Raw genomic sequence first — 12,742 nt, 5'->3', positions numbered from 1 at the left:
GGGAAAGATTTATGTGATCTTCATATCTGATATAAAGGACAAGCAAAGACTTAGAAGTTCAGTACCGATACACTGGAGAATCTCCAAATGCTGCTGGAAATAGCAGTCAAATAGTGAAATACAGTGAGTAAAAATTTTTTGCTGAACAATTCACAAAACAGTTAAACATCTCAACTTGAACTCAAGAAGACCGGATAATAAAGTGAGGGGACTGTGCTGGTATTGCACATGAAACTAGAAATCAATATAGCTGTTGATATAGCTATACACAGAAACCAAATGTTTGGAATACAGAATATACTTTGTTAAGGAGAGACAGAAATAAAGGAAGAAGGGCAGCTTTACAGATATCAAGTAATGCTGTAGACGGCAAGAATAAAAACAGTATGAAAAAAATCTGAGTCAGAATCATTTTAGGAAACAGTTACAAGGATTTCCTTGGACAGGTATCTCATATACTATCTGGGTCAGATTTACCCTCAGCAAGGCTGATCATGACAATTATGGGTCCATTAAACGAACTTAGATGCAAATTTTCAGAATTTTAAAGGAAATAAAGTAGGAAGGTAATCTGAAAGTGGGACAAACTGCAGTATGGGTTTGATTACAAGAACACTGTTTTAAATGTAGACACAGAACAGAGTAAAATCAGGAATGGAAGAGAGTTTAGGTTTGTTACTTTGCAGTGGCAGGTACATCCTACAGCATGTGGAAGACAGCCATGCTAGAACACCTTTAATAAAATAATTCATTTTCTAGACAAAGGAATGTTTGGCACAGTATCAAATGGAAAACAATTTCAGCTGGAGGAGATGTAAATTAGTTCCTAAATTATTAAAGCATTTTAAGAACTGGCTAAAGATGAAATTCCTATTGGTTATATAAAAAAGACTGAGGGTTGACGCAAAATTTGTAGAACTGAATATAGACGAGTTTCTGGGACTAAGTTTACTTCACATCTCATTAATATTATTGGCAGGAAATGCAGGAGTGTACTAATGAAATATGCTGATAAGGCAAGCTGGTAGACATACTGGATACATAACCAGATCATAGTATCATAAAACAGAAGTAGGATAACTTAGAAGTAGAATAATAGAAACACGATGAAATTTTAAAATGGGATGCAAGACCCTATATGAACTTGTAGGGGATTCCAAATGGAAGATTATCACTTGGAAAAAAAGGAAGAGGAGAAACATCTTGTACTAATAACTCCTAAAATATTTATAAGCCAAAGTGACATGGTAAATGAGACTGTAAAGCACATCAGGGAGAGAACTACCAGTATCATTGCATATGGCGCTAGAGAGAATTTGTTTGGTATATTATGTAGTATTCAGGCTTTACGTTCAAAAAAGACACTCCTACTGGCAAAAGCACAGAAAATGAACGCTAGGGAAATGGACAGGCTTGGTATTTGCCCCATTACTGCTAACATCCCACTGCTGGAACATGTGTGAGAGCTGGAAAAGGACTGGCACAGCTGAGGTTGTTGCACCCCTGGCTGTATACACAAAAGTGTGGAAGAAGGAGGAAAGAAGGCTTGTGGATACAACCATGAGGATGAGTGCCTACAGAGAAGACACCCTTGGCTCCTGTTATGCTGGGCTCATCCCTCTCTGGGTTTGACAGCCAGGAAGTGCTACTTTGCTTTCTTTTTATCTGCCTTCCCCAGATCTGTGTAAAGTAACGTTAGATAATCCTGGTCTAACTTACGATCCAATCACCCAAAGGTTAAGTAACTTGGCTTACATAACCGAGCCAAATAAAGGTCGAAGCGGACTATGAACAAAGTATGCAGCCAAAAAGGAGAAGCAGCCGCCCAAGAACAACTAGATGTGAATTGACCACAAGTAAAATCACAAGACAACCATTAGATGAATGTTGTTTCAAAACCTCCTTAAAGTAGGAATAGTAGAATCAGAATCAGATGCTACCTTGCACAAGCTCAAGTTTTTGCACACTAGAAAAATGTGGCATGGTTTAAGGCACTTGCTTTCTACTGGGGAAGCGAATGCTCCCAGTACATAACGCTAGCAAGCAGCGTGGCATATTGAGCCTCATAAGTTTTTCAGAGAAGAATGACAGGAACTACCCAAAGACTGAGAAGACTACTAGATGACAAGAGTTTTTACAGGACTTGTCAAATGTTAGAAAGTAGCTTAAAGAATGAACTTGCTATGGATAAACTATACAAATCAAGGTAGCACCAGATACTCTCCCCACCCGGCCCCAAAAACCTCAACACCCCAGATACATTCCTTTTCTTACAGAAGTGAAGCTATTACAAACTACAATCTGTAGACTAGAAAGTACCTAAAAAAAAGGAAGAGCATGGGAGATGGACATGAAAATTCTAAGCTGAGATTCTTATGTAGCTACTATTTGAAATGGACAAATTGGAATACTCTGACAGCACACTATTCATATTAGTTAAGGGTGATTACAAAACCAGAATCTGTGAACTGATGTGTAAGTATTCTCTGTAACTATTAAACTTGCTTAGCTTTTCACCAGAAGTCATTAGCTAGAAACATATCTTCCAAAAACCAGAAAGTTGAGTTTGCCGCATATATTCCTGTTTTCTCCCAGTTAGATTTTTACAGCCATATACCAGAAAGTGTCAGATGACCAAAACTAAATAATGATCATCTGCATCACATTAGCATTTTTTTTTTTTTAAACATATAAAACATATAAGGTCCTTTAAATGAGAGACTGGAACCGTGTAGTATATACAAGTTGATGTATATAAGAAAATACAGCATACATAAAAAAAATTTGGCATGCTGACCTTGGTATTTCATCTTCTTCCCATTCAATGAAAGATGCACTGTTTGAATTTTCTGGAAAATGAATTCTATGATGTTTACTTACACCTGATGTATCACCTAGAAAGAAAAATAGTATGATAAATGAATTCATTTATGCGGCAACATTTTTCACACATATAATTATATAACTGCATTTATTATTTAATACTACCAGTCCAAATATTCCTAAAGAATAAATAGCACTGCATGATATCATCCTCAAAAAGTAACTACGGTATCATTTAGAATCATAGAATCATTAAGGTTGGAAAAGACCTCTAAGATCATCAAGTCCAACCATCAACCCAACACGACCATGCCCACTAAACCATGCCCCTAAGCGCCACATCTACACATCTTAAACACTTCCAGGGATGGTGACTCCACCACTTCCCTGGGCAGCCTGTTCCAAGGCCTGACCACTCTTTCAGTAAAGAAATTTTTCCTCATGTCCAACCTAAACCTCCCTTGGCACAACTTGAGGCCATTTCCTCTCATCCATTTAAATGATTTAACTTTCTTTCTAACATGTAGATACATATAAAAAGAAAAATATATTCTTAACACACTGACATTATTAGAAGTACATTTGCTGTGTTCTAGTCATATCTTAACCTGAACTCAATCTTTTCCTATCTGCGTGAGTTTCAAAGAAAACATGCAGAGTCTGATGTAAACTTCAGAATTCCCAAGTGTCTGGGTCCTCAGGTCAGACCCCAATGGAAATCAAAAGCCAAAGAAAACACTAAATTCTACTTCACACTTTTCCTCTTTCTTATCTGCGAGCTGAAAGACAATACACAATATATTCCAGATGCAGTGGCAGTAGCAGTAAGTGTAAACCTGCAATGAAGGCAGATGTTGGCTGACCTACAAACAAAGAAAACACTCTAAGTTTGCTCGGAGGTCTCAGTGTAAGGAAGCGTGCTCCAAAGTCATGCTGGAGAAGTCTCCTCTGAAAATTTACTACCTCCCTTGTGCTCTCCTCCTGAACCTTTACTCTTCAAAGGAAGGAAAGACAATATACACAGGATGTGACACAAGAAAGGAAAAAGCCCAGGAATGGAGTTGAGGTGAGGCGGAATGGGAGAACACCTTGAAAATTACTCAATCTCCCACTTCTATGTGAAAGACCAGCTTGAATCTTGAATTTTCTCAGCTATGTAGGTGTCACACACTAGCAGGTTTTTTTGTATCAAATTTACCTTTCAGCAATACACTAACGGAACAATTCAACTGTCAGAGGCCTTCAATAAATAAATATTTATTAGAACATGTATTTTATTCTATAATTTCATAACAGAGTCTTGCCAATGTGAATTCCACTACTTGGAATAGCACAGATAGGGATATCTCATGTAGCAAAAAGCCCTGAATAATGTAGTTACTACAGAAGCAACTGGGAAACACCATGCCAAAAGTGCCTTAGAAGCTACAAATAGAAGCAACTGAAATCCAGCAGGCTTAATTAAATATGTTCCAGACCAACCCTACTGCACCCAAACTAGTTCCTGCAAACCCTGCCCCTACATCAGACTCCTAAGTGCACTGACATGGCATACAGACGCTAAACTCGCACAGGAAATGTGGCACTCAAGTGTGGTGAAAAGACATGCTTGTGTTTATGCAGGAGCTAGCTCACATTCAGCCACACCTGCACTAAGATGGTCTATGTACTGCGATGCCTAAGCAAGTGATTCCAGAAAGTCAACACAAAATATCTGATCTCGTTTGCACAGACCCAGCTCAAACCTAGCGTAGCTTAGTGTCTGTGCTGTTCAAAAGTGACGACTTGCCCCTGGGCAGAGCTGGTCCAGGAAGAAACGCAGCCATGTTTTTACTGTATGGCATATCAGCTAATTCTCCATATTAAAATGCAAGCTGACTATGCATGGAAACATCTCTTGTTATTTTTCATCTGCAACTTGATTATTCTGAGTTGATGAAATGGGACTGAATAGTTGTATATTTTAAAGGAAAATACATCACAGCAGCTATGCAAGATTATAGGCCAACTGGTAAAATATATACTATTATTTTTTAAAAATCATATGCATTTCAAATACCACACCAGAGCAATTTCAGTGCCTTACCTCCTTTCTTATTCCCTATGAACCCTACTTTCAAATACTTCTAAAAAATCAAGGCTCAAATTCCTCTATCAGTTTGTTTCTTCAGTAAAGTTACTCATAGGGATACAGATCTAAGGACACTCAAATATTCCCCTTTTCTTGACATGAAGATCTTTAAAGACAGTAGCAGTAACACATCAAGATCTTTCAGAGTCATATTTCAGAAGAAGATTCAACTACCGAAAATAAAAGTTTTGTGATAGTTCTAGTGGCATGTGGTGCACGAATGAATTTGAAGCCCTCTTCTTCACTATCCATAAAGAGAAGAACTTGAAAAAAAGAAGCCCTGCATCTTCTGGATACAGGCTGATGAAGGCAGAGTATTCCTGCTACTACAAATTTGCCTGCTGACCTGTGTCAGCCTTCGAAACAGTCTACTTATCTCAATGAGAAAAATATCACTGGAAACGGGCTCCTGAGGCTGCTTACTTACATTTAGGAACAGATCTATTATTGAATTTTCTATTCCTTGCCAGACCGATTTTTATATCATCATCTGCAAGGGAAGAAAAGCAAGCGTTTGCTGCACACCTTTAGGCAAAGGCTTTTACTGCCATCTAAGAAACAATGTTCAGCCTGGCCTGCACAGCACAACCTACACTTGACTAAAATGAATGCACATCCCCAAGACACAGAAGCTGTGGAACAGGCAGGTAAATGTGTCAGTCGTAAGCAGAGGCTGGGCCTTCTACACCACTCCAAGAGGTCTGAGCTTAGAAAGGATGGCGCTTCTCAGGGCTGCTGTGCAAGGACTGGCCTCCTGACAGCATTGCCTCTATAAGGTTGTACCAGGGACAAACCATCTGTCACTCAGCTGCTGTGACAGGAGTAGTAGATAGTGATCTTGTGCCTCGGGACTGCAACAGACTGAGGCAGGCTACTTATATATACGTAACGTGGAGCCACTCAAAGTGGTATGAATCTGATCAAGCCAGGACAAAGTAGTCTGCCATTTTCTTGCTTTTATCCTATTGGATTCTCCCCTACCAGAATAGTTAAAGTCCAATGGTCTCAGCCCATGCTCCTGTTTTACCCTCTTCTTCCCATTCAAGACCTAGGTCTCTCATCCTTAAATAAATGATGAAGGAGAATATAAATAGCTTATGTCTTTCATCTACCATCTGAAAGAGACAGGGAAAAGACCTATGGAAAAAGAATGGGAGCAACTACTCAATACAATCACATTGCATGCCTCCACAAGGCCGCTTTGGACGTTTGGAAGACTAAAGGTACCTGACTATGTTTCCTCAGGACTGAAGATCCTGAAGATGCTCTGTCCATGGCTGAGCTTTTGTCTTCCTACAGTTTTGACACCAGCAAAAAGTGTGGCCTATTGTTGAGTATGAAAAGAGTATTTGTCTTTAGATGAGAATCAGTTATGAAACCCCATGCACTACTCTATGTCTTTCTGAATATATATGCATAAAAATAAGGGGAAAAAATTAAAGTTAGCATGATTCTTACTTGCTGTTTTTTACAGAAAGATACTGTACCATTCTTTTCAACTCTTGCTTTAGCTGTAGGAACAATTATGATTTAAGTAAACGATACTTATTTTTCTAAATGTTAAGTACCAAAGACATTATGGTTTTCCTACTGTTATCTCCGCTATATACTGAAGCATTTAGATAACATTATGGATGTTCTTGCCACACTTCATTTTTACGTAAGTGTGTACATCCAAAATGTCAAACCAATTTTTTAAAATGAAAATGTAAAATACCTCCTTTGCTCAGACATTTATATTTCAAATTTCACCCTAGAGCAAATGACCTTAGTACAAACAAGCGTTTTAATTAAAAACATTATTTGTCAGCAGAGCATAATGATTAGCCATAATTTTGTAAAGACACCACTGCAGCAAAAAAATGAATTATAATTGATACAGGGATCAAAATCAAACGTCAAAAAAATCAAAGCAACAATGTTAGTATGCTATCTTTCATGTAAATTCGTCAACTAAATATCAACTATTTTTAATCTACTAACTCGAAAAGAGGTGTGATCATCTTGTGAAAATGGTCACAGCCACACTGCTGACAGAACACGTGTTTATTGATACATAGCATCTCATTTCAGGAAGCAGACTCTTCCTCAACTCCAATACACAGGCACAAAAAGGAAAAATGACAGAAAGCTACACATGGACTGTGTCTTGACACAGAAAGCAAACTATAGGGAAACAACACATGATACCCATTCAGCCACAAACTATGGCAAAAGTCTGACAGCCAGTGACATTTTGTTCAAAATGGTAGTTTTTAGCCTTCAAAACAATTATTCAGTCTTAAGAAATAAACACCTTACTTTTTCTCCTTGCCTTTCTGAATTTGACAGCAGCCAGGTTTATTAAATTCATTCCATATAAGTTGTAGTCTATAAAGAGTTGAAGGAGGTAGGGAATATGGGCTTCATGAGGCTGGTAAGATTTGTTCATTATGGCTCCACCTTGCAGAAGCTCACATACTCTAAAATTAAAGACAATTAGGACATAAACCAAAAATTATTCCAGTACAACAATATTGATATTTGATTTTACTGAAACATAAAATACTTAAACTTCTTAAATTTTGCCTTAGTTGTATTTTTAACTTATGAATTTTGTTTTCACAATAACAGACCCACAAAAATGATCTCTGCTAATAATGATTCAGTATTTGGGTGTTAATTACAAAAGAGCTGTGAATCCTCCAGCTTAAAAAAAAAAAATCTCTGAAAAAACATCATACCATGTACTATTCCTGCAACCGATCCAAAGCCACTATAGTCCATGGAAACCTTTCTGCAGAATAACTGTGGCAGCTGTGTGCCTACACCAGTAATAACTTTGAAAGTTTCTCTAGCTCTTCTTGACATATATATGAAGATGTCCTGCATGGTTTTAAAGTTACATGCTGTATACACAGAAGCAGTATCTTAACAACTTCCTAGAAACATGAAAAATCTTCTCTTTTAAACATCTACACATTAGAAAATAACTGCAGGTATTTGGATAATTACAAATTGGTGCGATAAATTTATCTCAAAGTAACAGGGTACATCTATAAATCAAGGAAAAGCACTAAGCATTTCTAAATGCAACAAATTGGGTTCAAAAAATAAAGCTTTATACAGAAAAAGTAAAGGAATAATTTAAGTGACGTGTCAGTCGTTATTTGGATAGGAGTAATTCAAACATGAGAAGCTCCAAAGTTCAAAACAACTGTCATGTCATACATGCATATAGATTACATTAGGACAGAAATTTGACATCATGCAAAATTTTACTAGCCTAGAACAAAAACCGGACAATCCTATCTTATGATCATGTATTAGATCTTTAAAAAAAAAAACAAAACAGTTACAATAGGTAATAGTACACACTCAAGGGATTTCAGTTTATGCTTGAGAAATAATTTCTCCTTATTTATTCCTGAATTTACTGCAACTACTGTGACAGTAAGATTGAGATCAACTGTGCTTTCATTTAACAAAACGTTACTCTATTGAGAAATAGAGAAACTGCCTAATAACAAAAACTATCCAGTTTTCCAAGTATATTTTAATTTTAATAATGGGTGTTGGAATTTAAAAACTGAAAAACTAACAAAATCCACTTCATAATATATGAAAGAATACTACCTTGTTCTCCTGTTTTCCTTAAGAGTTACAGGAAAAGTAACCTGATGCAAATTTGTTCGAGTGTCAAGAATTACAGGTAATACAAGACAATTAAAGGCAAATATATTTTGGTCTTGCTTTCCTAACATGCTACTGCTTTAGAATTATTATTGGTGAGCTTAAAATTAGCAATTTTCTTATGTGTTTTGAAAAATTTGGACAATAATTTTGTTGCTTTTATTTTGTTAAGATGTAGGTGAATCTTGCTTCAAAATTGATGTTTTAATACGAGATGTAAGGAAATCACCCAGAACTTCCTATCACCACATCCTTACCTTTTTACCATTGCAGGATTGTAAAGATAAATCTTCATGAACTGTCTCTCCTTTTCATGGTAACCATAAAAAGGCCTGGAGAGGAAGAAGTAAAAGCAAGAAGCTAGCCAGTTATGCTGTGGGATTTATTCAACCGCATTTTACTATAAAGAGTATTAAAATCCAGGGGAAAAAATTAGAAGTTAAACTGCCTATCCAGGAGAATGAAAATTCCCACATGTCAGGCCAAAGGGGAGCACTACATTACTATATAAAATGTTAAAGATAAAAAGAATAGGTGCTATGCATGTGAAAGTATCTAAAAAAAAAAAAAGTAAAATTAGAAGGCACTTCTGGCTTAACATTGTTTCTCACTTTCCCCACATATAAACACACTGATGGCACACCATCATAATAGTACTTTTAATAAATTTATTAGTGCTGGACTGCTTCAAAACCAGCGTTCAGTCTTTCTGATAAATGCTGTAACAAAGTCCTTAAGGACATTAATTCTGCAGATCAGGTGTAAATGCGTAAATACCGGCTGTATAATATAAATAACTGAACAATGAGAACAGCTTAAGAGAGTGAATTGCTGCCCCTTTTCAGTGATTACTAATCATCTCATGCACTAAATGAGGCATGAATCCTGAAGAAAATAGGATTTGAGAATGCAATTAAAGAATACATAGCATAATGAATACGTCAAGACTAAACTGAGGTTGAACAGGCAGCATTAATTCTGGTATTACTTGACTGAATCACTGACTTTTCAACATCTAGAATTCTAATCTAATCTAACATGCTTGTAAAACAGCATGTTAAGGAAACAGGCCATAATTCAACACGTTGGGTGAATGCAAGAAGTCTACAGTTTGCAGTAATCACAACCAAAGTCAACAGAAATTCAGGAAAGCATACATTTAAATGTTACCTCTATGAAATAAAATAAAATCTCTTTACCAAAAATATTATTAAAAAATGCAACTGGGATGCTTACCTGCTAAGTCTAAAAAATGAAGTTCAGTAGTAAGAGGGATTTCAGTCCTAAATTAAATGCAAACTCAGCAAAGCTGCACAACTACAGCATTAATACTGCTGTCCTTAATATGGACACATTTATATTTTAGCTAGACTGAACTGTTTAAAAAAAAAAACATTTATGATGTTAAAACTGAGCTAAGTTGAAACAACAAACTTAAACCTGTTAAGCTGAAAAGGAGGAGGTCAGATCTTGTATAATGAATCAATGTCTTTCTTATAGAGATAGTATAAACCTAATGACAGGTTATATACATTGAGTTATAATGACTCAGTGTGCTGCAGGCATATAAATGAAAAGCTACTTTAAAAAGTAGCACTTGCATGGCAAGTGATCCATACTCACATTGACATGGCAGCAGGGAGAGCAAGATTTGCAACACTTCAAAGATTAGCTATGAACACCTACTTTAACTTCACAGTGCACAAGGACAGCATATTTTGCCGCTTTTTATTCCTGGACCTCCACTATGTTTGGAAGTTAAAGCAACAAAAAATCTTATGTTGAACCTAGAAAGGTTTAGCAAACACCTTTATTACATAAAAATTTTCCTGCTAATGCAGAAGAGAAGGGGTAAGATAATCTCCAACATTTAAAGAAAAATATAGGTTTCTCACCACGGAGACCACTGTAGTATCTATGAGCAGAATCTGACTCAGCTCAGAACAGAAGAAAACAAATAAATTTGTGTGACTACATAAGCATGTCTATCTACTCAGGTAAAGATGAAGGTGTATTACAATTTCTGTTAGGTGCTTCCCATTAGCCTCTTACGCAAGCAAACATAATACATGAAACACTCTTTCCTATGCTTTGAGGCAATGATCATCTGACTTTCAGTAATGACTGTTTTGAAGCTCTAAGGCTTTTGAAGCTCTAAGGCAAGAGAGGTGAAAAAGACGCAGGTTCTCCTAATCTCTGTCTGTTGTATTCTCACTGATTCAAAGAAAGATTGTCTTCAGCAGCTTCCTCTGCCCAGCTTTCACTGTTGAGATGAACAGCTATACTACAATTCATGTAGTTCACACAAGAAAAACAAAGAGAAGAAATTTGGTGGGTTAGCTTCCTTGTTACTGCAAAACCACATCAGAAAGTTCTGATTAAAAATTAAAAGAAGTTATTGCAGCCACTTTACTAGCAATACCTAGAAGATACCACTAAAACTGGCTGGGAACAGAAAGATTATCTTCCTAAACTTAACGGATAGAAAGAACGTATTTCAAAAGTGCATGGAAAAAGAAAAAAAAGTAAAAGATAGTGCTGCACAATACTGAAAATTAGCATTTACATTGTTCTGAAGATGAAAAAGTCAATGCATGTATAAACTAACTGTGTTCCTCCAGGACAGCTTCCTATTATTGACTATGATTTGACATATTTTTCTGTCCTTGGTTATGCAAGTTAAATGAAAATTGATTAAGAGAATCCTTAAAATGTTAACATTCAATAATAGCATATAGTTCCAGCAGTAGTAGAAAGCTACACCAAATAAAACACGGCAGTCGGCTTGACAGGTAAGTAAATCAACGTTTAAGAGCCTCCACTTCATGGCCTGTGCTGCTGGGAGAATCAGATGGATAAACACAACCTGACAGTCTCTGTGATGTGCTTCCTGAAGGGGCCATCTTACATGAACAAAGAAAAGGAGACCTTGAGTCAGGCTCCTGCAAGACATGCTTGGTCACAGGGAACCTAGAACAACCCAGGCAGGTAGAAAACGCTGGCTGGAAAGTACTGCTGTAATAGCAGAGACAGAAAAAACTAAAAGGAACAGATTTGGAAAAACGATAGATGCTGGAATCCAAGTTTAGGAAAAAATGGTTATGTCAAGCGTTTGGAGGAAAACCTGCTGACTATGTTAAAGTCAAAGCAAGTGAGAAGAGTTATTTAGTAGTAGTACAGGCCTGTACGAAGACACACATGGGGGAAGAGAAAAAGGAAAAGCCCTGCAGTTACCCAAGTCCATAGTAAGCTTCTATGTAGTACAACTGCAAAAACATTTCAAAACAAATAACCAAAAATCCTAAGAGGTCATACTTACATTCCAGATACTAATGACACTTTGAAAACATGTTGAATAGTAGAAGATGGATTGCCTAAAGCCACATTAAGTGCTCTGTCAATGCTGAATGCCACTTGACGAAGATAGTATTCTGGATGCTGTCCAAAACCATCATATGGTACATAGAGGTAAGGAAAGATACCATGTAAGTGGAGACAAGCCTTCTGACCTAAAAAGAAAAGGTAAACATTTATTTTCTAATGACTACATCTTTTTCTTCTTTTAAGTAATCCCTAAGTTTGATTTTTTTTTCAGGTTATCTGCAGGTTCTGCAGACAGGATAAATTTATGAAACAAGTTCAGGTGTATTTCAAACAAAAGATACAAATTTAGAGCAGTTCTCACATTTGATTCACTAACAAAAGCAACACAGAACAAACGGGGTTGCATGACATACACAGTGGCAAATTCTGTTGTTACACAAGCGTAATCCTAACGATTTTCTTTGTAGTAATAACACAACGCCTCTCTGAGAATAATTTTGCATACTGAGTCAGTGTTGGATCGTTAATGGTTTCTCAGCCTTTGTGAAAATTTTGAAGTATCAAAATTCTTCCCATTCCTCACTGGGATGAGCATACAATCCCTCAGAAACTAAAAAGAATGTCCAGAGCATCTACAAGGCCATTCAATATTCTAGTTATTAAGGCGTAAGTTGGGATACGGAAAAAAACCAGCTGATTTTCAACTTCTTAAATCTGTGGATCCCTGAGAGGTCTCTACTGCATATGCAGGTCTCTAGCCTTCTAACAACACGCTTACTTCTCAGCATTAGC

At 36.7% G+C, this 12,742-nt stretch overlaps 1 protein-coding gene across 1 annotated transcript in view; it reads right to left on the bottom strand.

Annotated features, from left to right (window-relative positions):
• LOC104075175 (DNA polymerase zeta catalytic subunit-like) overlaps positions 1–12,135 on the bottom strand; it is a gene marked incomplete at both ends in the record, with an annotated part of 22,135 nt that extends 10,000 nt beyond the window's left edge. The window contains 5 exons of the mRNA XM_009575596.1: positions 2,798–2,894; positions 5,382–5,444; positions 7,256–7,416; positions 8,884–8,958; positions 11,946–12,135. Of these exons, the coding sequence (XP_009573891.1) occupies positions 2,798–2,894; positions 5,382–5,444; positions 7,256–7,416; positions 8,884–8,958; positions 11,946–12,135 (586 nt within the window). The remainder of the gene's footprint in view (positions 1–2,797; positions 2,895–5,381; positions 5,445–7,255; positions 7,417–8,883; positions 8,959–11,945) is intronic.
• Between the last annotated feature and the right edge of the window lie 607 nt (positions 12,136–12,742).

Source organism: Fulmarus glacialis, unplaced genomic scaffold (assembly GCF_000690835.1).
Source record: "Fulmarus glacialis isolate BGI_N327 unplaced genomic scaffold, ASM69083v1 scaffold8274, whole genome shotgun sequence".
In the NCBI taxonomy this organism is placed as follows: Eukaryota; Metazoa; Chordata; class Aves; order Procellariiformes; family Procellariidae; genus Fulmarus; species Fulmarus glacialis.
Note: the sequence above shows the minus strand (reverse complement) of the source record. Positions and strands in the feature narration are given on the sequence as shown.